Here is a 27,985-nt window from a genome sequence, read left to right as displayed (position 1 = left end):
AGACCACCCATCTCCCGCGCTACAGTCAGCAAACTGCTTGATAAGTTTCGTGAAGCTGGTTCAGTGTTGGATTTGCCAAAATGTGGACGCAGGAAAACTGTCGCTAATTAAGAAACATCAGTGGCTGTTTCACAGTGGGAAGGAAAAATCCTCTTTTAACAGGAAGAAACCTCCGGCACAGCCTGGCTCAGGGAGGGGCGCTACTTTTAAATACTCTAGGACAGCGGTCTCCAACCTTTTTTGGGCCACGGACCGGTTTATGCCCGACAATATTTTCCCGGACCGGCCTTTAAGGTGTCGCGGATAAATACAACAAAATAAAACTAGTACCGGTACCAAAAAAAGAAGATTTATTCATAACACACTGAAAAGACCCAGGAAAACTGAGTAAACGATAAAAACGATAACAAAATAACGCTGAAAACCGATAAAAACCCTGAAAACTATACATTTCACACCTGAGCCTCAACTCTCGCGGACCGGTACCGGTTCGAGGCCCGGGGGTTGGGGACCGCTGCTCTAGGAACCACAAATAAGTGTGAGAGCAAACTGTTCTTGGGTTGACAGGGTACTACAGGTCTTAAAGATTAGAAAAAAGATTTCAATGCACGCGTTTTATTTTTTTAAAAATGTATTTATGTATTTATTTATTTTTTGCAATTTATTGCTTAATATTGTTCAATTTATTTAAAAATTGGATTAACCTGTAACAACACTGATGGCTCTAGTTTAGGCAGATGATCTGCTATGGTGACCCCAGCAAGCAGACAGAAGAAGAGGACAAACACACATTTTAAAGTTCACTAATAATAATAAATAAATAATAAATCACACAAAACTTTGACTAATGAACTTTGTCCCAGTATTCCAAAAGCTATTTTTCCATTGAAAGAATAAAATTAAAAGAAAAAAAACGTTTCTGTTAGTTGGACTTGTTACACAGGACTTTTCTTTGAGCACTTACAGTAAAATAGGTATTAAGTAAACACTAACTTATCATGTATTAATAAATTAATAAATACATTTCTGAGACATGGATTTCAGTTATTTGGAAATATTGTAGCTATATTTGCAGTTTCTCGTTGATACCATTGCTGCTCAGGTGAAAACAAACATTGTAAGAATAATGTGGATATTTCCGCACACGTCTGTTCAGGCATGTTGTCGGTTGTAAGAAGGTGCGGTGACATTTGCGGGACAGCGACAGTATGTAGGACATGAATCACGTCAAGAAACACAAACAGCCGCCTGCTCCTTTTCTAAGGTTTCTCCGAGCAGTTGCTCCGTGCTGCCTCCCCGAGGAGCTTATAATAAACAGCCAAGTGACTTCATGAAGTGTTCTCCGTGCGCTCTCACTCCTCCACTGTGCCACTGCCATCACTCCACGTCTTAGAGACTGTGCTCAGCATTTCAGCTTGTTGTAGTTTGTTTTTTTAGGCGTTCACGTTAGTGGATATTTTTGCACCAGGTCCAGGATCGGCATCAATAACAGAAAATGCCCCCCGCCTTTGTTCGGATGTCTTTTTAAATATTTACAAGTTGTCATGTCATCTCTGACTGGAAGAGGAAGAGAGGGGTTTCCAGCCTCGATCAGAGGAGGTCTCTGGGTAAGTCAGATTTGTTCGTTTTGGGCTAAATGTGTTAGCATTTGTGGGGGTTTCGAGTTTCTTGAGAGTACTGTTGCACTAGAAAAAACAAAACACTTGGGTGTGGTTACAGTAGTCCAAGTCGATTGATATTTAATTCCCCCGCCAAAGCCCACATACATCCTTATTTATCATGATTTATTTCTCAGAGCACAGAAGTGCAGCATCACTTTGAGACCGCAGGGAAGGACCGCCAGCCCAAGGAGCGCCCCTCTCCTGTGGGTGCCGGAGGGTCCAGGGGCGACCCATATCGGAATATGTGCCAGAGAGCAGACGATGTCCCGTCTTACAAGTCCCTCCCTGGATCTGTAGGAGACCGCATCCGGACAACCATGTCCTTTAGGACTATATGTAGAGGAGGCTCCATGTCGGCGAATCCCGGCTTTGGGAGGTCCGATCGGAAAGTTGCTCGTTGCGAGAAGTGCTCAGCGACCCTTGTTGCTCTGAAGAAACAAGCCCTGAGCCTGGCTGTTCACCATCACTTCTCCTGCAAGGTCAGTGACAATGATACAGTGATGGGGATCAAGTGGCACGCACATGCAGCCGTGTGCTTTCGCAGCAGTCTATATAATTACAGTAATAATATCGTGTTTGGACTCAACAGACAACATTTAACTGAAATATGAGCTGAAAGCATGTGGATGCTTATCAGCAGGTGGTCCTGGTGCATATTTGTTGCATTAATTAAAAGAAATGCACATTCATATTTTTTGTGATGCAATTTAGTGACAAAAGTATTCACAAACTTGCTTTTTCCTCTCAAATAACCTCTTTGGGTCTGAATATTGTGAACTGAAAGAATAAATAAGAATAAATATGCATGAAAAATGTTAAAAGCAGACATGAATGCTTCAGCGAGGGCTGATAAACTCTAATAAACCTGCTGTGAAAACATTTTATGACACTTATGTCACACAGAAGCATAACTGGTTCCTTTTGAGGACATAGTGATGCTTAACAAGTGTTCATGTGAGACCTTCGGTGCTTCCTTTCAGAAGCGTGCACGTTTGCACATTCATCACCACCAAAATCCATCATTCGGACTCCGATCGCCAAAGTAAACCAGTGACATTCCTGCGCCAGTGGCTTTAAATGGCCATGAATATTTCATATTCCCTGTGTCATCTCCACAGTTCTCTCCATTGAGGGAAGGCTATTTATTTCTGTCCTCTTAAGTGGGATGGGGCGTGTCATGTTTTTGGAGACCACAGGGAGAGCAGGAGGAAGATGGGAGGCACCGTGCGGCCACAGACGTGGTCAGTAGAAATCTGATAAGCTGCTCGCAGGTTTATTGATCGTGATTTCTCAGTAGCATCATGGGTGAATAACGTCATCTGTTAAGATGGAGTTGCTGCTGTCTCTGCAGCACCTTATACTCTGTCATCAGTCTGACCTGAAATTCAGTTTGGCTTATTTTTGCCTCTTTGATACGTCAGGATTATTATCTCTATATATTATTTATGAGGGAAGTTTATTTAGCACCAGCTGTTTCAGCACGTTTAGGCTTCGAGTGAAATTGTGCAACATTTAAGAGCTCCTGTTGAACTCCTGTGAGGGAACATCGGTCAGTGTAGGAGGGAAGGAGAAGCAGTGTGTGCTGGATGCTGCTGTGTGTCTTTCTCAGGATGACAAACAAGATGATGGTTTTTGATTCCTTCTTGTTAGCTGTGACAGCCGGGGCCAGACCTGAACCTCAGGTGTCAGAATCTCTGTTTTAAAGTAGCACGATTTTCCTTGTTCTAACCTCCTGTTGTCAGATTTTTCCAAATGAAATTCAATCCAGATAGCAGCTGTCTATTACAGTAACACAGTGATGACTTGACGTTCAGCAAAATGCTAATATTGGCTGAAAAAAGACACAAACACCAACGTCTCACATGTTTTGTTTCAGACAAAAAAAGCCTTTCTTCCAGGATGACGCTAGTCTCCGAGAATTTCCAGTGAACTGAGATTTATGACATGTTTCATCCACGTGTGAGATGCAGTAAACACAGTTTTCTTCACTGGGCTGTTAAGGATCATAAAGACAGTGTTGATCAATACCTCCATGTAGAAAGTGGCTTCCTGACTCTGTTCTCACACTCAGTGATCATACAGCCAGATATCAAACAGATTCGACTGTTACTGTGTCCTAACGTGAAGATTGCGCTCGACTTATCTTATTTTGTCAATTACAGGCGAGTGTTGTGCAATAATAAAAAGGTACTACAAACAGCAAAGGTTCCTGTCTGTGACTCCTGTTGCTCTGTTCTCTCACTTGTGCAGGACTTGAGCGACCTGTCAGCATTTCTTCATGAAAACCTCCGGGTCCACAGTCGGCCCACCACAGACTTCAGAGAAAGAGAGCAGGGGGAGTGTGGAGCCTGCGGTACAAACCTGTACCAGCTCAAGCAAGACGCCATCCATGTGGCTCTGAGCCGGGGTCAGGCATTAGCCAAGCCTTCTTTTGAAGCCAGCCTCAGCACCGGCTCGCTGTTTGGACAAATTGAAGCAAAGCGAGGAGACAGGGCTTCGAGGGAGGCTCTGGATCAAAGCCACACTCCTCAGAGCCCGCGCAGCCCCAGGACGCCTCAAAGGACCCCGCAGACCCTCAGACGAAGGGGGCCCAAGCTCCCCAACCCTGATATGGGCCGCTGGGTGGAGGAGCAGCAGCAGCTGGTGGCTTCTAAATCTGCATCCAGAGCTAATGGTGTCACCACAAACCCTTACCGTCAGGTACCACTCTGAGCCCTTCTCTTAGCATTCAATCGCACATGCCCGCCTAACGAGCTATATGGGTAATGTGTGCCTTTACGGGCGCACGTGTCAGCCAGTGATTCATAGGGCCTAATCAGAGCCTATTTCCATCCCGTGGCTGAGTGTGTTGTTCAAAAGTACTTTTGCTAATGGAATGGAATCGGCTCGTGATTTACCTCTGAGCCGGCCGGTCAAAAAGCACTTGTGATCAATAGAGGGACGGTCGTATTAAACACTGCGGCTGGCGAAATATGCATTAGTGTGATAGAAGACGGTTGAGCGTGTCCTTCCCAAGTCCCCAATAAAAAAGATTATAAACCTGAGAACTGACTTTTCTTTACTCAGCTGTCGGCTCATTTTTGCTGTGAGCCAACAACTAAAAATACCCCAAATCCTTCATTTAATGTAGTTAGTGACAGATTCTAGGACTACATTTGACCTGGCTGACAGATAATATGTGTAGGCATCACAGTTTTCAGTTTGCTGAACCACAGTTATTGTAAACTGCACAGAGATATATCTGAGGAGGGTGTCTACAGTATAACATTGCTTTGAGGGTGGAGGTTTTTCCGGGAGCTCTGTCAAACAGAGCAGCAGCCTGTGGACATATTAGCACGCTCAGCTGAGGGACAATTTCATGCTAGCATAATCACTGTAGGAGCTATCCCTAACATTAGCATCTCTGTCACGCTTTGTCTCTGCCAAAGCTAAAAATTGATTTCCATTCACTAATCGTGAAATCTAAACTTAGTCCTGCTTCTGTACTGATAATAAGCTCCTGATATTTACTTAGTGAACTGCAGACACGGGGCAGCTCGAGCTTTTACAGATCTGAGTATTATGTTAGCATAAAATAAAGTGTGATCTTACATGCTGATAGCACATTTTTAGAATCCTTCTTAACATCATCAGCAATATGATCTCCAGTGCAGAACAGTGCAGAGTAATGGCAGTATTTCGTCTGCTTGATCTTCAAACTGGGATATGCAGCTTTAGCTCCAGGCTCTTGGTTTATGTGCATGTAGGCATCTGTGTGAGGTCCTTTTAAAAGATTTACCATTTTAAAAAGTCCTCATAAAAACTGAGTTTTTTGCATTTTCACTCAACTCTGAGAGTTAGCACTACCAAAGTTAGCTCGCTGATAAAAATCTGCTAGCAGCAGTTGTCAAAAGTGACAGTCACCATCCAGGAAGAAAGTCTGCTTTGTGTACTTTTGTCTGAAATAACAGAACCATTGTTTGAAAAATGACTGAGAATTTCAATTTATCAGCCGTGTTATCACTATGTGAGAAGGAGTGCTTAACTGGACCAAAGGAGTTCAGAGATTCTTTTAAAAACTGTTGTTTTGAAGGCACGTCCAATCAAATGTGACAATAACAGCGCTCCTGTACTGTGGAAGAAATGATTCGTACGTGTTTCAGTTTGAGAGGTTTTTCCAGCTTCGGTGAAAGCGAAAGCGTAGGACGAGAAGTGAGGAGACGCAAAGAAGGGCAGAGGGAGAACGGAAGGAGAGGAGAGAAGGAAATGAAGTGTGCAAGATTGGAGGCAAGGAATGAAAGGGTTGAAGGGAAGGAAGGGCAACGAGGAAGGAGAGGGGAAAACAAGACATCATCAAAGACCGCATGAGGAAGTGGAGCAAGGGAAAGTGAAGCGATAAAAAAAGATTACGACAGAAGACGCGAGTCGAAAAGCAGAAAGCAGGAGGGTTCGGGGAAGTGTGCATTATCCATATTATCAATGGCTTCCTCATTCCCGACAATGACCGCAGATTTCCTCTGGCACTAATTGGCACTTTGCGTTTGTGATGCTACGAAAACAAAAGTTGACTTTGTTATCTTGGCTTAAGAACGAGCTGAGCCGCTGCTGCTCAGAGGCCTCAGCACGAGTCGAGCTGCGTGCAGAGTCGACCACGCCGCTCACACACAGACACACACAGACACACACAGACACACACTGTGGACTCATGAATGAGCCCTAAACGCCGTTCCAACACTCCAACGCTGGAGCGTTGGAGTGTTGGAATATATTCGTGTAAGGCTGCTGGAGTGATGATGTGTATGAGAGGCAGTGTGTTGACTCTGAATCACGTTTTGCCTTCACAAACTATCCTTCACACTCCAAATGCAGTCGGCTGCATCTGTAATATGACTAACGGTGTACGTTAACCCTCTCAGCCTGCGTGCCCTACTTACACAGACCCCACCTCATGTTCCTCCCCAGAGTAATTCCCGTGATAATAGCCCCTTTTGGAGTGGGTGCTGCAGTGCAATTACACATTTGGATTTTTTAATGAGCTTTTCCCCTGCAGGCTGCAGATGATGCCTATCAGAGCTGCAGGGATGTCGGGGCTGTACAGACCACCTCTAAGATCCCGCACATATCCAGAGTGGTGTCCATCGCCAACACTGCAGCGATGTCCTTTCTGACTAGGTAAGCCAATATATGCACAACAAATAACTGCAAGTGTTTGAAAGGATCTGTGCTGGCTGCACCGGGAGTTTCCGTGCAATGACACACCCCCTCACTTCTTTCCCGTAGGGCAGCTGAGAAGCTCAGCCTGACACTGAGGAAAAAGGGCCATGCTTCTGATCCAGCTCCCTCTCAACTCTCCACCTGCTTCAGGGAAATCATCCAGAAAAACCCACCGCCCGTCCCCACCTGCCTGCTGCAAGCTGCCACTAGAACCAAGGACTCGCCCAGCGTTGGCAAGGTTGGCAAATTCTAGCACATCAGATTGATCTGTAGTACACTCAAACGCATTAGCTGCTCAGAAACCCCATCAATTATGATACTTGGAGGAGAGAACATAATTTAGGCACTTGCTAAAATGTGTCATGAAGCAAAAGCTAAGCAGAAATTTTAGTGATCAGCAGGCTGGAGACCATTACTTACACTGGGGTTGGATAAAAATGCACGCCTGCCTATTTATTTATTTTCCCTCGATGACACGCTGCTGCAGGCCAAATGCATTTGTTTTCAGCTGCTCACTTTTATAATTTGCTTATGCAGGTCTGACTAAAAATGTAAAACTGTAACCAACCACTCATTAATTGTTGCTAAAAAGAAAGTATCTAAGAAACTTAGATAAAAGGTTCCCTAACCGTAATGTTCTGCTAACAACCGCTGTTGTTCTAGTATAGACCAGCGGTCTCCAACCTTTTTTGTGACACGGACCGGTTTATGCCCGACAATATTTTTACGGACCGGCCTTTAAGGTGTCGCGGATAAATACAACAAAATAAAACTAGTACCGGTACAGAAAAAAGAAGATTTACTCATAACACACGTGAAAAGACCCAGGAAAACCGAGTAAACGATAAAAACGATAACAAAATAACGCTGAAAACCGATAAAAACCCTGAAAACTATACATTTCACACCTGAGCCTCAACTCTCGTGGCCCGGTACCAAACGACTCACGGACCGGTCCGAGGCCCGGGGGTTGGGGACCACTGGTATAGACCACCAAAAGGCTGCAGCACTGGCGGTGTGGTGGTCAGAGCAGTAGCCATGCTTAATTTATAGTCCTTATCTTAACCGTGGCTCAGGGGGTCGGGAAGCGCATCTGTAACCGGAAGGTCACCGGTTTGATCCCCGGGTCCTCTGTCCTGGTCGTTGTGTCCTTGGGCAAGACCCTACTGGTGTTGGCCAGAGGGGCAGATGGCGCGATATGGCAGCCTCGCCTCTGTCAGTCTGCCCCAGCAGCTGTGGCTACGACTGTAGCTGCCTCCACCAGTGTATGAATGTGAGAGTGAATGAATAGTGGCATTGTAATTATTAATGGAGTGGAGCAGCCTATGTAAGTGGTCGATGTCATTGTTTGCATTTATGCTTCGATGTGTCTGCGCTGTCACGATAAGTCAAACCGAGCTATTCTCGTTGAACAACAGTTGCATCAGCACTGCAAAGGGAGAAAGACTGGAAAACAGTCCAAAGTCTCCGGGAACTTCATTTGTTTAGTCGATCACTAACGGAAATATCTAGTCAGCCAATCACATGCCAGCAACTAATGCATTCAGGCATGTAAACATGGTCAGGTCAACTTGGTGAAGTTCAAAGTGAACATCAGAACGGGCGAGAAAGAGGACTTAGGTGATGTTGGCAATTTCCAACATTGTCGTTGGCGCCAGACGGGCTTGTCTGAGTATTTCAGAAACTCTGCTGGGAGTTTCCCTCACAAACATATCTGGGTTTACAGAAAATGGTCCCAAAAAGAGAAAATATCCAACGAGTGGCATTTCAGTTGCAGAGACTGGATAGAAAGGTAACAGTACCTCAGCTTTTCATTGCAACCTTGAAAATCCTCTCTGAACCTACAACATCAGAATATATTTTTAATCCCAGAGGAAATGACTTGGTCACAGTTGCTTCAAGACAGTAAGAACAGTGACTAACAGCGTACCTTTGAGCAGACGAGCTAAAGCAGCAGCAGTGCCACTCCTGTCAGCTAAGAATAGGAAACTGAGGCTACAGTTCACATGTGATGTTCCTTAACAGAAGATTGGACAGATATTGTCCAGTCTGATGAGTCTCAGTGTCTGCTGCAGCAGTCGCATGGTAGGGTCTGAATTTGGCATAAACAACATGAAAACATGGATCTGTCCTGGCTTGTGTCAGTGGTTCAGTCCGTGCTGTGGGGGATGTTCTCTTCAACTCAAATAATCTGAAGCTGGTTTCTTGACCATGAGCTCACTCAGACGGCCTCAACAGTCTCCAGCTATCAACTTAATAGATCCTATCTATCCTGTTATCATGGACCAAAGTATTTCCAGCACTTTATTGAATCTACAGCAGGAAGAATTAAGGCAGTTCTGAAGGGAGAAGTGGTCCAACCCACTAGTAAGGGGTAGTCATCATACATGGATCACTGGCAGAGTACTGGCTGTGTCATCATCATTTTAAGAAAGCTACAATTACAGTCAATAAGATTTTTCGCTCACTCAAGTATTACCCTGATCAGTGTACAGTGTTTTCATGGCATATTACTGCAACAGGATCAATCACAATGATTGTGCTCTGCTTTTCTAACGCGTACTCAGAATTCTGCACATCAGGCTAACATGATGGAGTTAATGCAGTGCTATAAATCAACTGACAGCCACCACTGGATATAACGTGCAGCGTCTACTGACTGCTTCATAATACACAGACATCCTGCATGCATTATTTAAAAAGGAAAATATATATAGGTTGCACAATGAAATACGCCACTGGGCAACTACGTGTCCTGTGAGGTATAAATATGGTGACGAACCATCAAAGAGCCCACAGGCACCATCTTGGAAGTGTTTTGACCATCCGTGTTGTGGGGTAAGGAGATCTCAGTCAATTTGGACGAGATCCTATATCACCCGTCCGTTGTGATACACTGTAATGTGGTGCTAATGTCTCCATCTTGTTCTCCTCCTCCCTTCTCCTCACCTCCTCGGGGAGAGAAACTCGGGGAGATCAATATGGCTGGGGGCCCTCCCCTCGTCTCATAGATGGACTCCTGGGTGTAGTCTAGAGTTACAGATAAGGGCTCAAATAGACCCCACCGCCGGCCACACCTGCTTGAGCACTCAGCTTTGTACATTTAAACGTGCAAGAATATGCATGCGTGTGAGAGGCGAGGATTTTCTCAGCTTGCAAATGGTTCTCCTGAATAATTTAACATCATAAAAAGAGTTTGACACGTTTTCAATATGGTTAAGAAACCACTTCTTGCGTAAGGTATTAAAATCATGAGGAAGGGAAAAAAATCCTTCATGTGGCAGATGGAAAATGGCTTTTCAAATTCAGTCAATGAAGGATGATCTCATCGTGGTGTAATGCAGTCCTGTGCATTTTCAGGAAAACCACATTTGAGTGGGTGTCAGAACCTACATCCACTTGCAGTCTTGCAGACCTGAATTTAGAAAAAACAATTTTATAATTGGCTTATAAGCCCTAACAGGGTGCGCTGTCTGGTATATGCTGCCTTGTTTTCCTGCAGACCAGGACCTGTGAGCCTTGTTAGGAGCCTGTCAGAATCAGGATATAACTCGATTTAAGAGCTTAAAGCCGCTAAATCTCAGACTTCCTCCAGAGATGTGCATTAAGGAATTAATGTCACGACATGCAGAGATGCAGCAGGAGGAATGCATCGTCATGCAGCTGATGTATGATGTATGAGGCGGTTGTGTAGTTGCTGCACTGACTGAATCATGTGGTGTGTAATATGCTTTTGTTTCAATTCACCATTTTATTCTTGGTTGTCAGTTCATTTATATTTGATGTCCTTACTAAAGGATGACTGGTTGTCCAAAGACAGTTCGTCTGTTTAGCTCAACAAAGTTCTCCTCCATTGCTTCAGCATCTCAAAGATGCCCCAATACTCTTTGACATTTATCACTTTGTTCGGCCCAGGTTTTCTCTTTTCCAGCTGAGGATTTTCTAAGACAGTATTTCAGCCGCCTGTTGTTGAACTGCAGGGGCTCAGAGCACAAGTCGGACTTTTCCTTTACTCTTCAGCAGCTGTTTGTAATCTGTTGGTAATCATACGTTTAAAAAAATGAATGCATAAACACCATGTCGCTGCCGTTTGCTGTTTGTGGTGTTGTATATGGATTTTAGGATGAAGGGCATACATCAGCTAGCATACATACACGTTGTACAGTAAAAGCAGAGTATCTAGTGTTTTATGCATTTAATAAACTGTAGAGTTTTCAGATAAAACAGTCTGACTCTTTCCTAAAGGCTCCATGTGCGACATAGTGCTGCTCAGTCTTGCCTCATTTAGATTAAGATCTCATTTTCTTGGTACCTGCTAGCAGTTAGCGCTGTATATTTACATGTTAGCATCATGTTAGCGTTCATCTTTTTAGCTTAGACTGGACAGTAGCAACAAATACATTATAATGCCATCATAATGAGGTTAAAGCATTAAATATTAAACAATACAGACATTTTACAGTTTGCCTACAGCGTCATGCCATGATGATATGGTAGCTAGCACTGCAGCAAGAAAAACCTCTTTTTGTTGTTGTTGTTTTTTAAACCCACAGTCCAAAGAAATGCTTGTCAAGGTTCACTAGAAATACTAAATTGGCTGCAGGCAGTGTTGCCAACTCCTCAGTAAGGAAAATCGCTATTGGCTGTCCTAAAAGTCGCTAAATGACGTCATCACCTAATTTGCATAATTGGTCATGCTAATGTAATTGTAACCTATGTTGTTGGAGAGAGAAATAACATCGTGGAAGAGACATAAAGTGAGTAAAAAACGTCCTAAATGCATTTAGAATTTATTTAGAACTACAAATTAAATTTATTTTAGCAATTATTGTTTTTTTAATGTCACAATTCCAACCCTGCTCCTTTATCCGGGCTTGGACCGGCAAAAGTGACCCGAAATAGGCACTCTGGTGGAGTTACTGTGTGTGTGTGTTTATAAGTAGTTTTAAACCTTGTGATCCCCAAAACAGCATAAGAGTAAAAGAAGAACTGACTGCGTTACAGCACCCGCTGCTTGTTGAGAGTAAAAGCGATATGCGCTTTCACGTCTTTTCTTAGCGGGGGTCTGAAAACTCGCTAAATATAGCGACAAAGTCGCTAAGTTGGCAACACTGGCTGCAGGTGACCAGCAATCGTTGTGCTAGGCACGGGGCAGACTATCAGCTACAATACAAGGTGATGTGGCTTTTAGTTAATTAGCTGTAATTGTGGCTAAGACCAGCCTGGGCGTTATGCTCCGTCCATCAGGTTGTAAACAAGACTACGCTACAAACAGCGAGGGGATCGATGAAGCCTCGCTCATCCGTAGTGTTGCTTTACCAAATATTAACAAGAGCGTGCTCCCATATTCACAATGCTACAACCAGCTCTCACATGCAGTACTGATGGCTGGTTAGAAGTCTTACTCGGGTATTATAGATTCCCTGAATAATGGAAACGTCAAAGCAGCATTACACGAATGGCCGCTATTTTCCCCCAAACTCAGGTTAAAAATGTAAAATAAAAGCATTTAAATGACTCTAAATTCTGCTCTGTGATTTGAGGATGCTTGAATCCTGGTATCTGTGTAACCTCCTATAATTGAATGGGAACGCTTTTCTGACAAAGCAGCCATATCTGATGAGCTGGGAGTGAGAATGGGTTGGTGCTGACGCTTCAGTGGGTCCAACCTTCCTCTGATGTTTGATAATTCCCCACAAACGTAGCAGGGCGTACAGCAAACACAGAGCGCAGCTAAAGCTGATGGAAACGGCATTTTTGGGTAAATAATAATGTGAGATTAAACTCATGACAGCTGTTCTTACTGTTATTTTTTCACACAGTATTTTTCAGTTGGACAGATATTTTGTTCTGTACTGTGTCTACATTTCATCACGACTCTGTTTCCATTTCCTTTGGCGAACAGGTTAAAGTCATGCTGAGGGTGAACCCATCGCTGTCAGAGAGCCAAGGCCAACCACCTGTTCTCCGCATCGACCCGTCCAAGAAGAGAGTAACCATACTGGAGCCGGCCACCAAAAGCCATCAGCGGGCCACCATGACACTGGGCAGGGATGGCAAAAGTCACCTGAAGACCTTCACCTTTGACAGCGCATATCCTCAGGAGTCAAGCCAGGTGTGGCTCTGGTGCAAAGCATTTAAATATGACTTTAGTTGTTTCCATGGTGATCAGGTTGGCAGACAGTGGATTGTGTAGCATTACATGTATACAGCACATGTTCCCTCCTCTTTATCCTACACTGTTAGTTCCTCTCTCTGTCTGATGACCTGAAAACTGATAGGCCCTGGATAGCACCACAATCACACAGCCCATCAATTAGCTTTATCCAAGCTCTGCTTACAGTATCTGAGCCCAAGGGACTCAGTCTGCATCCCCGTTCTGCTTTGGCTCGTGCGCTTCTTCACAAGCTGCTCGCTGTCCTTTGTTCTCTCGACCAGGCCGAGGTGTGTGCAGGCGTCTTGGCTGATGTCATCCGCTGTGTGCTCAGCGGCAGCGATGCCTGCGTCCTGGGCTTGGGTTGTGCTGATGTGGGTGAGTAATCGGTCCTTGTGAGAGGCCATGGGTTAAAATCTCAAGATGGGAATGGGATGCTTTTATCATCCCCGCCCCACCTCCTCCTCTATCCCACTGCAATCTTTCAGCCTTTCTTTATCACTTCAAACTGCCTCTGTCCTCTCGATACAAATCTCCAGCCTCCTCGTGTCTTTTGTCTCGTCTCTCCGTCACTTTTCTCTTTTTTGCTCTTTAAAAAAACAAAAAATTCCTTTAAGTTATTCATCCTTCACCTGTTACTTTATAAATAAAAGCCTGTTCATCAATTATCCAGCATACAGTGTTTGTAAAAGCTTCCCATTGTTTGACGTTTTAGGCAAATATTTCACTTCATTTTGCTGAAGCGCTGAGAAGGGCCTGCAAACAAAGTGGACTGTGATATGTTGCTATTAGAGAGATGGAGCCCTGCACTTAGCGGTAAAGGAGTTTAATAGATTTGTAGCACACACACACACACACACACACACACACAGGGTAAGGACAGGGTCTCCTTGGACCTGCTTTTTTACATGACGCCACTCTCCGTAAACCTGATTGAATTAGTTGGCCAGTACAGACGACATGTGGCCCACGGCCAGCGGGACATCAATCTCCTGCACAGAATACTCTTCTCTCTGAATAACGGCCGCTCGGCCTTTAATTGGAGTAAACCAATTCTCTTATCCTCATTCAATTAGAGTTCGGATAAGACGAGATAGGGTGAAACCAGCCCATAACTCAAGAGTAATGTGGGGCAAAAGTGCACCAGAGAAAGACACAACATGGCTTCGGTCCATAAAAACATTTATTCGTGCATTCTTGTGAGATTACATATGATGTGTTTTGTTCGTGCCAATGCTTTCCTGCAATTAGCCCCATTTCAAGACTTTGCTATAAATCTGTGATTATCTATATATCCATATATAAAATCTTGCAGATATTTTTTATGGCTGATATGAAATCTTTTGTTATTCAGTCATTTCTGCCTGCAAAGCATTGCAAGTGCACGTGTGCTCTGTGATGTGCTGTTTTCAACACGCCTCCTCCCCTGCCTTTATTTCAGTGTTACGATGTTACAGTTCGATGTTTATTTGGTGTTGCTATTTGGAGCCCATGGCCTCATCTATGACTGTGGCCCCATTGTGTTTGGTAGTACACGTGCAGAAGCCAGACGTACAAATTCATTTTTAGCTAAGCTACCCAAAAACGAACTCTGGCTGAGGATGATTTGTTTTGGAAAATTAAAAAATAGTTCCCCCGCTAAGTGGAATCAACGACTTGTGTCTCATGTTAAGCACGTGAACAACAGAAGCTGTGATTTTATTAAACAGCCCAGAAAACTGTTTCTGTCAGCAACACGTTGCATTGATATGGTTAATATATTTTTCAGACATAAATAATATAAAAACTGATTGTGCCACTCAGACATTTGTGAATGTAGTATATATTGTGTGGATGCATACCTTCATGTAATTCATATGTAGTAGGCGGCCCACAGTCCAACTAAGTACACTCTTAATAAGTGCACACCAAAGAACCACAGAAGGATCCCTAATTAGCAAGAAGGTGATTCATTGATGATCTGCAGGTGTGAGCACATTTTGAGGTGTGGTTAACAGAAGGTCCCCCAAATGTGTGTAACTCATGCTTAGACGGTGCATAAGAGCTACATTTCAGTTAGCCTCAGTTAGCATGTTAAAGTTAAAGTTCATTAAGGCACTGCTAGAAAGACTGAAAACATACAGCTTGTTTGGATGGCAGCGTGGCTTAGCTTTGCAAACTGCAAAAGTTCAGGATCAAAGTCCTTTGAACAGACAACAGCAAAATGTTGGTGCTTGGCTGTAACGCACAGCAACATTTGAGCCAAAACCCAAACAAACACAACGGATCAGTATAAACACCTGATACAAGTGTCAGGCACTCGTGTGAGGTACGAGGATTTGGGCTCATGCAGTCACCTGGGAACCGAGTAGTCATATAATCACCACGAACTCCAAACTAACCCAGAGACAAATGTGAGGCTCAGCCAGCTGAAGCTGCTCACGCAGCAGGCAGTGACTGTGAACAGTCGAGGTGACCCACAAAGTTCAATGAACTTAAGCCATGTTGTAAAGACAAAAACTGTTACACAATATTGAAGGCTGATGCACTCATACAGAAATTCATTGGTTAATGATCATGATCTATAATAGCTGCAAGCTATCGAATGTTGGGGTGCAATTCATTTTTCATAAGACCGAATCGAGTCTTGCGAAAACTTCATTTTTATATATAGAAACTCTGCATCTATGTGTTCTCCTTCCACCTCAGGGTCCTGGTCCAGTATGGTGGGCAGTGGTGAGAACATTGGGAAGCTCGGCTTGATTCCTTGTGCCATCTCCTGGCTGTACAGCGCCATCGAGCGCCGCAGAGAGAGGACGTGGACCGATCTCAGCGTGTCAGTGTCTGCTATCGAACTGTGCTGCGGGGAGGAGGACACACTGAGGGATCTGCTGGGGGAAGTGGTTCCATCATTAGGCAGCATCCACGACAGCCCGAAAGCCCACATTAAACTCCAGGAGGACCCGGTCTACGGAGCCCAGGTAGAGCAGAAGGCTTTACCATTAAGAGAAGGGATTGTTAAACTCCTCCCACTGTGCCTCCCTTACCTCTGCACGCTGTGGCCCAGTGACCCACATTTGTAGTGGTGGAGTTACTGTTGTTGGCATAAAAGTCTAATAAATCTTCATAAACACACAAACCCAAAGTAGACAACAGGGAGCAAAGGTGCTCCTGTTTACTGCGGATAGGAGACAGCAGCAACAAAAACCCCTTTAAAGTTATTCTAGTTGTTTCAAAGAGACGGTATTCTCACACGTTCATGCCAACTGGATTAGTTCGATTTGTTGTCTGTGGTGCCTGCGTGAGTGTGCGCCCTCTGGATGTGAGAACGTTTCATTCATCTTTATTTAGACAGGCTGGATAATGGTCCACACTGTGTTGGAAAAGATGATGGTGCTGGGAGTGAAACCTATTAAGCTGCACAGCACATTATATCTGATTACACCGTGTTTGTGTGTGGGCACCACATCCTCTCTGTGTTTTCAGTCGACACTTGAAGAAACTGAAACCTGAATGTTTTGCTGCTGAGACACAAGATTCATTGTAACAATATTGAACCTGTTTCAAAACGAACAGTGATTAGCAACAGTGGGATGAATGTGACAGATTAATTCAATTCAATTCAATTTTATTTATATAGCGCCAAATCACAACAAAAGTCGCCTCAAGGCGCTTCATAGATACAGAGAAAACCCAACAATCATATGACCCCCTATGAGCAGCACTTTGGCGACAGTGGGAAGGAAAAACTCCCTTTTAACAGGAAGAAACCTCCAGCAGAACCAGGCTCAGGGAGGGGCGGGGGCCATCTGCTGTGATTGGTTGGGGTGAGAGAAGGAAGACAGGATAAAGACATGCTGTGGAAGAGAGACAGAGATTAATAACAGATATGATTCAATGCAGAGAGGTCTGTTAATACATAGTGAGTGAGAAAGGTGACTGGAAAGGAAAAACTCAATGCATCATGGGAATCCCCCGGCAGCCTACATCTATTGCAGCATAACTAAGGGAGGATTCAGGGTCACCTGGTCCAGCCCTAACTATATGCTTTAGCAAAAAGGAAAGTTTGAAGCCTAATCTTAAAAGTAGAGATAGTGTCTGTCTCCTGAATCCAAACTGGAAGCTGGTTCCACAGAAGAGGGGCCTGAAAACTGAAGGCTCTCCCTCCCATTCTACTTTTAAATACTCTAGGAACAACAAGTAGGCCTGCAGAGCGAGAGCGAAGTGCTCTAATAGGGTGATATGGTACTACAAGGTCATTAAGATAAGATGGGGCCTGATTATTTAAGACCTTGTATGTGATCAGGATTAAAGGGCTGATTTTACAGCAAATCTGCTTCTTCTCTCCTTCAGCTACACAACCACAACCGGGTGAAGGCCCCCACCGCCGAGCGCGCTGCTTCCCTCCTGGATGCGGCCATCGCAGCGCGTCGGCACAGCGACTTTATCACGTACCTGTGTGACAGCTCCATCATGTTCTTCACCCTTCACGTCCAGCCTCCGCGTACAGAGAGCAGCACCATTGGAAAAGGTTGCAGTGAAATATTCAGATATTTTATGATTTGCATCTGTGAAATCTTTTTACCTCCTCTAAAGTCCAACTGTATAACTTCCTCAGGTTCCCGCGGCGCCACCAAGTTGACCATGATAGACGTGTGTAGTGGTATGAGGGGTGTCAACAAAAATAAACCCCCTCATTCTGAGCTGGGCCCAATCGTCCTGTCTCTTCTTAGTGGACAGAAAACCACCGCGAACAAGTAAGAACTGGAAACAAAGGAGGAAAATTGTTTGTTCATTAAAAACTTCCTGTTTTCTTTCACCTCTTTATACTCCGTGTTTACAAGCTGCAACACTGTGAACACCCCAAACTGCAAATTATTTTGGTCCCAGTCTGTTTCAATGTTTCCTACACATACACCATGTATATAGTTCCACCCACATATGTATACATATACACAGTTTTTTATTTTATTCTATTTATTTAATTATTTATTTATTTTCCACCTTCGTTGTATGTTGGTTTCTCTTCTTCATACTTTAGCACCTTTGTGGTTCAGCTAACTATTCGCTGTGCAAGAAACTGCACAATGACAATAAAAAGCTCTAAGTCTAAATTCTTATTGTAACTCTGATATTTATTTATTTTCTTCTCCTTTTTATATCAATTTATTAGCTTTTTTTGCGCCGATGTAACCGGAGCCTCGTCGTCTCGTATGCTGATGACAATAAAGTTTACTTTGACTTTGGTGCAGTCAAACCTGCGACCACAATGCAGATACTCACATGACGCTGCACTGTTTCTGCAGGAGTGGGAAGCTGACTTTGCTCCTTCGAGAGTCTCTGGGCCACACAAGTTGCCACACTACAGTAATTGCTCAAATCATGGACTCTTTGGCACACCTTCAAGAGAACTTCTCTACCATCCAGCTCGCTTCTCGTTTTCGCAGGACGCAGAAGAGGACGAAGGTAGTATAAATGACAGAGTCACTCTTTATCTAGAATCCAAAATTGTTGAATGTTGCTTCGGATTTATGAGGCTTATCTAACAGCATCATCCACCTTCGTCCTCAGCAGTCTACCTCGTGTTCTCCTTGTGCGAGGAGTCTGACGAGAGAAAAAAGAGGGCTGCAGTCGTTCTCCCTGCGGGCGTTCCACTCCACCGATGAGGTCGACGTCGACATCCGTCCTTTTCGCCTGCGTGATGAACTGGATGAACGCTCCAGCAGTGAACAGTCTTGCGACACAGTCATCCAGATAGACTCAGATGGCTCAGTCCACCCCAGATCAGCGCCGAGGCAGGCACAGCCCGAGTTTGTACCAATCATACCGTCTTTGCACCCTAACAAGCCGGACTTGGACGACCCCGAGTTTGCTGCTCTCCTCCAGGAGCTTCTGAGAATTCCTCAGCTGCAAGTAGAGAAGACGACAGAGTCAGCTCTTCTGGGGCAAACCGACGCTTTGAAAGGAGAAAGGAAGCAACCAGAGAGGGACTGTCTCAAATGTGACACGTTTGCTCAGCTTCAAGAACGTCTGGGGTGTATCGATGGAAGTGAAATGACCATGGATGTGCTCAGATCTTCCTTAAAAGGTTTAAATAATGTCACGGTTAAGTCCCAGCACCAGGAGGAATCTGTAAAACGAGCAGACGCTGAAGCTCCACAGACGCTGCTGATTAAGGGGTCGAGCTGCAGTCAGACCTCTGCTGCAGAACAGCAAACAGACGGCGCCGCCCCTGGAGACAGTTTCCAGAGAGAAGATTCGGGTTTGTACGACTGTGAGGAGTGTAGTGCGACCAGCTCCAGTGAGGAACTGCTCAACCAGACTCTTGGTCTGAACGCAACCTGCCGCTCTGAGCCTTCCAGCACCAGGACGCTTAAATCAGGTAACGAGTTTTCTTCCAAGCGCTGTAACGTGGACACAAAGGTCAAAGCAGGGGCCAGTGCTCTTGCACTTGAACCGTCACACAAACAGGAGAGAGCTGAACCTGCTGATTGGTTCAAAACAGACAAAAGGACCTCACCAGTTGGCAAAAGCTCCCCCATATCTCCTTCTTCTACCTGCTCCTCTTCACACTCCCTGGCTAAAAGTGTTATACTCGCAGACGTCCTAAACAGTCGCCCCAAACAGGAAGTTAAGGAAATGAAAGCCACGATCACAGTGACGGTTCAGCAGCCGCTGGACTTAAAAGGTCAGGATGAGCTGGTGTTCTCTATGGTGGAAGAGGTGACCATCAGTGGAGCGTATGACAGAGCGAGGACAGGGGGAAATATTATTTGCATCAGAGACGGAGCTCGTTCACAGGCACAGGCTGAAGACTCAGCTGGTTCTCAGCCAATCCAGATCATCAGCAACGTCGGCGAGGAATCTGCAGCCTCAGGCTCCTCCGGTGCTCCCGAGAGCTCTGCTGTTCATCCTGCTGGCACTGAAAAGTCCCAGCATCAAGTCAGAAGGGAGAAAAGGGCGTTGCCTTCATTTATTAACCCCATGTTGATTAATACAGACGTGGATTGTGACTTAGACAACGAAGGTCATTGTGAAACTTTAGCAGGAGTCAGGTCAGAATCAGAGTCCAGAAGAAATACAGCGAGATGTTCAGAGGACAGGGAGGTCCTTCAGGAGGAGTGTGCACCTGTAGCTTCTCACAAACATGTCAAGAAGTCTTGTAGCCAAATGTCTTATGAGCCAGTCGTCGTAGAACATTTGAGTTTTAAACCTCCAGACAACAAAACGTGTGAGCCGACAAACACAGACGAGCCCCACCCCAGAGACTGTGGGCATGTTTACTCCGCTAACGCTGCAAAGCTTTCAGAGGGGACTGAAGTCACACGCAGAAATACACCCAAGAGGACCAGTGAGTCACCTGGTTGCCAAGAAACCATCCTTTGCTCCTACTCAACAGGTAGCTTACCTCGAGCATGGCAAAGCGCCAAACAGCAGGATGCCCACCTCGTAGACTCGAGGGGGCTGACATCATCCACTCCCTGCAGCCCCAGGGTAACTCTCGAGAGGAGGAAGGTGAGGCAACACTCCCCCACTAACCACAACCTCCATATTTCCTCTCCTCAAAGATATGGATCAGACTTCAAACAGGATCCTGGTGGTACTTTCAGGAAGGGTGTTGGATCTGTGATTGATAAAAACACTTCAACAGTAAAACGTGACAATACAAGCAGGAGGCTCAGGTCACCGATCGAGGAAAGTGGCAGGCTTTTCAGTGCCAAACTGCAGCAGCTGGCTAGACGGACGAGCTCTCTCGGGCGGATCCCGAGAGACTTTCCAGCCCTAGAAAGAGGCGGTAGCAACGCCTCTGTGAGCTCCAGGGGAAGCTCCAGGGGAAGCTCCAGGGGAAGTACTGAAGGAGCTTGGAAGTCTGGCTATAAAGGCAATTTTGAGGGAGATTGTACCTTTCCGAGGGCCAGCAGGAGCCCGAGGAAAAATCCTCGGTCTGAACGTCATTTCTTCCCGTCTGAAAACCCTGCGACTCAGTCTTCTAGGCATATCCACTCCAAGCTTTCTGCTGTGGGAAAGCTCAAGACGTCTAGCCCCAAAGTCCGTCGATCGTCAGCTCCTAGCATCAAGAACGCCGGCGTCTCCCACAAAACCCTGCAGGACATCAATCATAGTGCCAGCCTGTCTCCAGACAGGAAAACAGTCGGCCACGAACGCACGTCCTCCTTCTTCCCCTCGTCCCCTCCACGGTCTCATCGCTCCATCAGCCGCACTCCAAGCCAGAGCTCCACGTCCTCGTCCACAAAATCTGCCATTCAGGGCTTTGTGAACGGCCGCCTCTCAGACTTTCTCAAGGAAAGGGCCCCCAGTCCCACTACAGGAGGATCGGACCAAACGACCTCGCTGCCCTCCCCGTACAGTCAGCTGACATCTCCCCGCATGCCCGATCGCCTGAGCGGGCACGCGAGTGACACCACCAGTGTGTTGAGCGGCGATCTACCGCCAGCTATGGGGAAGACGTCCCTGCATTTCTCTAACAGAAACAGTCTGGTGAGCAGCGGCTATGACAGCATGGTGAGGGACAGCGAGGCCACGGGCAGCAGCACCTCAGCCAGAGACTCCGTCAGCGACAGGAGCAGCTCGCTCCTCGGCGCCGCTCGCAGCAGCCGCTCGTCTCGGAGACGAGGTGGTACAGGTAAGAGCGCCTGCAGTTTTTATGTAATGAATTAAACGACTTTCACTTTTGTAAAGTTTTATAAAGCAAAGAAACCAACAGACGCTCAAAGCAGACGTTCTCACACAAACGTTAGCGCCGCTGCTTCACCACCGACGCCGGCTTCATGGTGACATGTCTGGTTCATAATCCGACTACATAACATATTAATGTGACATTAATGAAAGACGACATGTGTGGTGAACGCAGACAGACCCAGTTTCCTCGCTCGCATTAAAAGCCAGATTGTGTAGGAAGTCACATCATTAATACATGAAGGCAGGAAGGATTCTCACTGATGTGTGATTGTGTTAACAGATGGGTGTGTGCGTGATTACTCTAACAGAGTTATGTTGGAAACACTCACTGTTGTGATGCTAATGGAACAGCAGAGGAGACACGACTTGAATAAGTATATGACTTTTAAATAGTCCCCTGAAATAACACACTGTTAACTGCTTTTTGTGCGTGCACTCAGTTTGTCCTCATGTGTCCTCTTCTGTAACTAAAATCTACAGTTTGAATATGAAGCACTCACTATCTTTTCCTGCACTGCCAAACTGACTCAGTTCAGAGAGAGTTGCAGTAATGGGCTGTGTCCCAATTCAGGGTCTGCACGCTTGAAGTACGCATTTTAAGTGCGATTACGTCACCGCCACGCGACGACGGCTGTCCCAATCCGAAGTGTACTTCAAATGCATACTCCAAATGCGCCGTCAATTTCCCCAAATATCAAGCGTGGTCCGGTGCACGCTTCGTGGTCCCATATATCCCACAATTCATAGCGCGGCGGTGGGTGTGGATAATTTTGCTGCAAAATACGGCAGAAGGGAGCGGCCAAGAGTGAACTGTCAAAAGTAAGTGCTGAATATGACGTCACTTATTCATGTGCGAATGTTTAATAATAAAGAACATTAAAACATTGCTGTTGGCCACATGTTGGCAAAGTTATGTGACACTAGTGATGTTTGTACTTTCAGCGTTAACTTGGTTTTAAAGCCTCTACTTCTAAATATATATATATATATATATATATATATATATATATATATATATATATATATATATATATATATATATATATATATATATTATATATATACACATATATATATATATATATATATATAATATATATATATGTATGTATGTATACACGTGTGTATATATACATAGATGTATGTATACACGTATATATACATACACACACACACACACACACACACATATATAAATAAATATTGTCCATATGACATTTACATTACCATAGTGAGATGACTTTAGTCTCATGACCAGCATTAGTTAATTATTATTTACTAACTAATCTTAAATGACTGTTCAGTACAGAAATGAAGCCCTTGAATCATGTTTTACAGTCCTGTGGTCTCAGCCTCAGATACTCAACTAATCAAAGTGATGTCATGACAGAAATGAATGACCAACAAAACATTTTTCTCCTTCATTTCTGTCAAACAAAGCTGTATGTAACGTTTCTCGCGGTTAGTATCATGGTTGCCCAGGCGACCTGAACAGCGCGACGTAGGCTAGACCGTCCCATTTCACAAGCCTCTCACTTCCGCACTTCTCGTACTTATAGTACGCGCCGTACGTAGTACGCGTAGTGCGCGTACTTCAAGCGTGCAGACCCTGAATTGGAACACAGCCTTTGTGTCTCCGGTCTTGACTGCGAGCTGCACTTTGGCCTGAGGCAAACTGTTGTTGCAGCAGGAACCACATACGGCAGCTCGTGAATCATTTCCTGCTGTCGCTGCCTCGTCTGTAAATGCTCAACACTTACATTAAGAACCAACAAAAGTCCACTAACGTGTGCTTCTGCCTCACATGTGTTGGCGCTCTTGGCTCTAGGTACTCAGCAGCGCCACCTTTCCCATGATTCACCTCTGACCCTGAGGCGCTCGGCTAGCGGTCTGCGGTCTCGCTGGATGGACCAAGGAATCCCGGAGGCCTACGAGATCAAGGTCTACGAGATCGACAATGTACAGAGGATGCAGGAAAGAGCAGGTGCTGGCAAACAGGTGCTGGGTTTATTTTGATTTTTTTGTTGGAGGTTAAAGGGCATTACGTAATAAACAGTATGACCTTTATAACCTCTACGAGCAGCGAGCGCGAACAGCCACAAAAACAGGATTGTGGTTTTTAATGAAGTCATTTTTGCAGAACTCAGTTAGTTCTCTTTTTGTATTGGAAATGGTAAGTAACCATGTTTGCTATGGAATAAAAGGACCAGCGTTAATGCTGCCGCAATATCATTTTTGATATATTAAATGGAATAAATTGAAATGATCTGCCGTCTCTGTTGCAGAGATTTGAGGAGACGCAGCAGATATTGTGAGGCGAGAAACCTCAGCTATGGTGTCAACTTAACACAATAAGAGTAGAATAAGATAAATAGAATAGAAATTTCCTTTATTGTCCCAGCAGCAAAGTGACAGACAGCGTGCAGGTTCACACAAAGCTTAGAATAAACAAGGAATAAGAGTCCCGAGCAAATTTACAAAAAACACAAATACTTTACAGTATTTTTACTCAAAAAGTGCTTAAAAACAACAAGGACACTCCTGACAGGAACAATGAGGAGCCTCCAGGGTCTCGAGGTCATAGATTAACTGGAAGTTGAGTTATTGAGCAAATCACAATGTGACCCTGTGTTTGTACTGAGCAGCTACAAGGTCTTCATACCTTTAACATATATTAATTTCCACCCATTTCAAATGTAATGTGGCTCATAAAACTTTGTTTTCTTATATGATTGATGATAAATTTTTTGAATATGAATCCAGTAAACATATTAAATGGGAAAGAAATAGAAAAGGAGTCAAATCATAGACAGAAATGTCTCAGGAGACCAAACATTTCCCACTCGTGGGACATTTTTCTATTTCTTTTCTTCACCAGTAGAAGCTCGATGCAGACGAAGAGCACGCTTGATAAGCTGACTGTGTAAACCTCGCATAAAAGACCGTCTGCCATTTAAAATGCGCTTGATAGCAAAACAGGGTCCATGTGGTGACGTGATGTCCCACGACGAGAGGTCTGGCCCCGTGAGACGACTCGCTGCCTCCACCCGTCTCAGGCAGCTTTGATACAATTTTAATGACCACATGGGGTAAACTGGGTCAGTGCTGCAGCGGCGAACAAAGACAGAACAAGCAGAGCAGGATGGAGGTAAAACACCAGATTTTAAAAACTATGGATTTATTGACCCCCCCCTCACCCCCACCCCCAAACGCCTGCCATGCTCCGCCCATCTCTGCCCTAACATGATGTTTACATGAAGAGCAGCTGAGAGGTGGAAGCTGTTTTTCATTAAAACCTACAAAGTACTCACACACAGTACTCCAGGCCTCGTTGTTTAAATGGTGAGAGTAAATTAAATCTACTTAATTTAAGCTGTGCTTTAAAAATCTTAGAATAAATAAAAAAAAGTGAAAAGCTTGTGTTTCTGCTTTCAGGGGCCCACATGCTTCAGTGCCAAGCTGAAGCTTCTGGAGCACCGGCAGCAGAGGATCTCCGCAGTCCGAGCCAAATACAACCACCTGAGGAGAGAGCTGGAGCTGGCCAAACAGCGCCTCCTGCTGGAGCCCGCCACGTGGAACCGCGAGTGTCAGTGCAGTTATCTTTAAAAACTAACTGTAACCTGTTATTGCTAATATCTGAAAAGAGTAGTCGCCATCTAGATTAAGGCTGCGTTCACTCTGCAGGTCTTGATGCTCAATTCCGATTTTTGGATCAAATCTGATTTTTTTGTCTGCTCGTTCACACTATGAATAAAATGTGACAGCAAACGCGCTCTAGTGTGACGCTCAAAGCGGCCGCATGCACAAAAGAAGACGTCACACACAACGCGCTCTGTTTAGACCCAGAGCAACAGTATGTTTGACTGATGGCGTTAATATAAAGACTTCACGTTTCCCAATTTTTGCTTTAAGTTATTTTGTTATTTACATAATAATGTAAATAACCTAATAATGATCCTTATTGCTGTTTTAGAGGAGCGCTGCTTCAAAGGATAGTTGCAGATTTCTGTCAGAATCTGCAGATTATACAGTAAAATGTTTACGTTTCTCCAACGTTGTCTTCCCAACAGTTTCACCTGATGGAAGCGTTCGCGATGTCTTATCTGGCGCTGATAATCGGCGTCTGTCTTGTGTCAGTGACGTAAAAGACGGATTTAATGCGACATGACCATCAAACAGCAGCTTTCTAAAACATCAAATATGTATCGGATTCAGGACCACATACGAAAGTGACCCAGATCACATTTGAAAACATCGGATTTGTGCCGTTCACACTGTCACACCATGATCGGATAGATGTGTCACACAGGGTCAGAAAAATCGGATTTGATGCGCTTTCGCCTGCAGTGTGAACGTAGCCTTAGTTTCCTCGATCAGCCTTTGGCTTCCACACTTCTCCCTGCCTTCCATTAATGTCTCTCTCTCAGTTCCAGCGACAATGAGCAACAATATCTAACAGAAATGAGTCCACTGGTCACAAACAAGTATATACAGTCCCGCTCAAAAGTAGAAAAATGGCAACAGGGGGAAATGGGCATTAAGTTTATTAAAAACAAACTGAAACAGTGATCAACAACAACGGTGCAGCCATCATTATCATCATCCCTGAGTTCATGTTTAGAACTTTGATTTATGTTTTGGGTTTTTTCTGGGTGTAAAACAGCCCGTTTCAGTTTAAGGACTGTATATATATCTTTGCATAGTACAGTGACACTGATAATGAGCAAGCGTCCTGAGCTTAACCAGCTAGCCACGATGTTAGGTAGCAAAACTTCACACAGACGATATAAAAACATATCCATCAGCAATCGCTCAGCATCAAGGAAGTCCTGTTGTGAACCTTAGCCTGAGCATTTTCACTGCCTTCATCTTAACTTTTGAAACCAGAAGCTACGCGTGGCCGACCTGACCGTGAAATCGAGGAGCGCTGCACACTAGTCTAGCCTCCAGGTTTACCCTGAGTCACTGGACTTTACTTTCTGACTCTGAGAGGGACCATAGTGTTAAAGTCATCAAGCTGAGTCCATATAGTTACCAGGAGAAGACATTTGATGGTGTTAGAGCAAGAGAACAGAGACGACTTCATTATAACATGTATGTAACCACAGGGACGCCTCTGCTGGCCGTGAGAGGTAATACAGGTTTAAGGCACTTCCACAATGGCTTCATTTTTTAGACTCAGAAGCTATGTTCATCTTTTATGTACAGTCTGTGTTCACGCCATAATAAACACCTGGGCTGGTTAGCGAGCTAACTCTAGCGTAGCTGTGCAACGTGCATCTGGTGCCAACATACTGACATACTGGTACACAGCTTATACACTGGTCTCTCAACCATTCACAGGCTACAATACAAATGTACTTTCAATACTGCGATACTTGTGCTGGGCTTGCACACAGATGGAGAGCATCTCATCTCGTATCGTTTTGTAGGACCTTTTGTAACATTTGTGTAAAGTTTAGCCATAAAATAAATATGAAGACATAATTCTGTAACTGGGTGATTTTGCTTGAAAGGTGACTGAGATGATTAAAACATGAGCCATCAGCTGATTAACTGGTTCAATGACTAATCGTCTGAGCTGCACTTCAGTGAATAAGCAAGTAATCAGCTTGTTATATGCAGCAGGCTGTAGCCTCCTTTCACAGGAGCAGCATCCACACTTCTCTTTAGCACCATTAGTAACACCGTCACCAGCATGTGACAGTTTGTGTTATACTTTAATCACAGAGCATGTGATGCTGTTAAAGAATAAGGCAAAGCAGTTCTGACAGTATGAGAATGTTTTGTAATGCAATGATGACGTTTGTGGGTCTGAGAAAAATCTACCATGTGAACTTTGACCTCAGCGATTTGATTCATCCTCCTTTTTGCCGTCACACACAGAAGTGTACGTAGCACACTGACCCTTATTGTCCTTCCCCAGTCGGCCTATGGCAGACGTTCGAGGTGGACTCCCTGGAGCATCTGGAAGCACTTGAGTTGGTGACGGCGCGGCTGGAGCACAAGGTCAGCCTCTGCAAGGCCAACGTCATGATGGTCACCTGCTTTGATGGTGTCGCCGGGAGACGGCGTAAGAAGAGACGGCGAAAAACGGCAGATCATAGATTCGCAAAGAGATCCTGACCTACTGGCTGAAATATGTTTCTTTTAGACTCTTATGTAGAACTTGTTGATTATCAGTGAAGTTATCTCGACACTCGAGACACAGAGGTGAGACCACCTCGTGTACACACTTGTTATGTTGTGAAGTAGCACACTGCCTCCCCTGGTGGGAATTCCTCTGCAGCATTTTAGA

General features: G+C 44.7%; 1 protein-coding gene across 3 annotated transcripts; it reads left to right on the top strand.

Moving 5' to 3' along the window:
- The first annotated feature begins 1,002 nt into the window (after positions 1 to 1,002).
- kif26bb (kinesin family member 26Bb) lies at positions 1,003 to 27,985 on the top strand. Of its 3 annotated transcripts, none has more exons than XM_085132050.1 (15): positions 1,003 to 1,607; positions 1,796 to 2,140; positions 3,912 to 4,361; positions 6,691 to 6,812; positions 6,921 to 7,092; positions 12,760 to 12,969; positions 13,293 to 13,386; positions 15,697 to 15,968; positions 17,341 to 17,518; positions 17,606 to 17,744; positions 18,294 to 18,453; positions 18,562 to 21,631; positions 23,516 to 23,685; positions 25,123 to 25,273; positions 27,614 to 27,985. In XM_085132050.1, the coding sequence occupies exons 1-15, from the start codon at positions 1,545 to 1,547 to the stop codon at positions 27,811 to 27,813; spliced, it is 5,796 nt and encodes a 1,931-aa protein (XP_084988176.1). In that variant the 5' UTR covers positions 1,003 to 1,544; the 3' UTR covers positions 27,814 to 27,985. The 3 variants fall into 3 exon arrangements, with proteins under 3 accessions (XP_084988176.1, XP_084988175.1, XP_084988177.1); XM_085132049.1 differs by having other exon boundaries at positions 1,008 to 1,607; positions 18,559 to 21,631; XM_085132051.1 differs by having other exon boundaries at positions 1,009 to 1,607; positions 18,559 to 21,631; positions 23,516 to 23,671; positions 27,614 to 27,800.

The sequence above is a fragment of the Neolamprologus multifasciatus genome, chromosome 15 (genome assembly GCF_963576455.1).
Source record: "Neolamprologus multifasciatus chromosome 15, fNeoMul1.2, whole genome shotgun sequence".
Lineage (NCBI taxonomy): Eukaryota > Metazoa > Chordata > Actinopteri > Cichliformes > Cichlidae > Neolamprologus > Neolamprologus multifasciatus.
The sequence above is the reverse complement of the archived record's forward strand: the minus strand, read 5'-3'. Positions and strand labels throughout refer to the sequence as shown.

Excerpts from the sequence above, each read along its gene's own strand:
- kif26bb (XM_085132049.1), top strand. The coding sequence starts at position 1,545 with ATGTCATCTCTGACTGGAAGAGGAAGAGAGGGGTTTCCAGCCTCGATC. Across the intron at positions 1,608-1,795 it reads CGATCAGAGGAGGTCTCTGG|AGCACAGAAGTGCAGCATCA; the intron begins GTAAGTCAGATT and ends TTTATTTCTCAG. Across the intron at positions 13,387-15,696 it reads CTTGGGTTGTGCTGATGTGG|GGTCCTGGTCCAGTATGGTG; the intron begins GTGAGTAATCGG and ends CTTCCACCTCAG.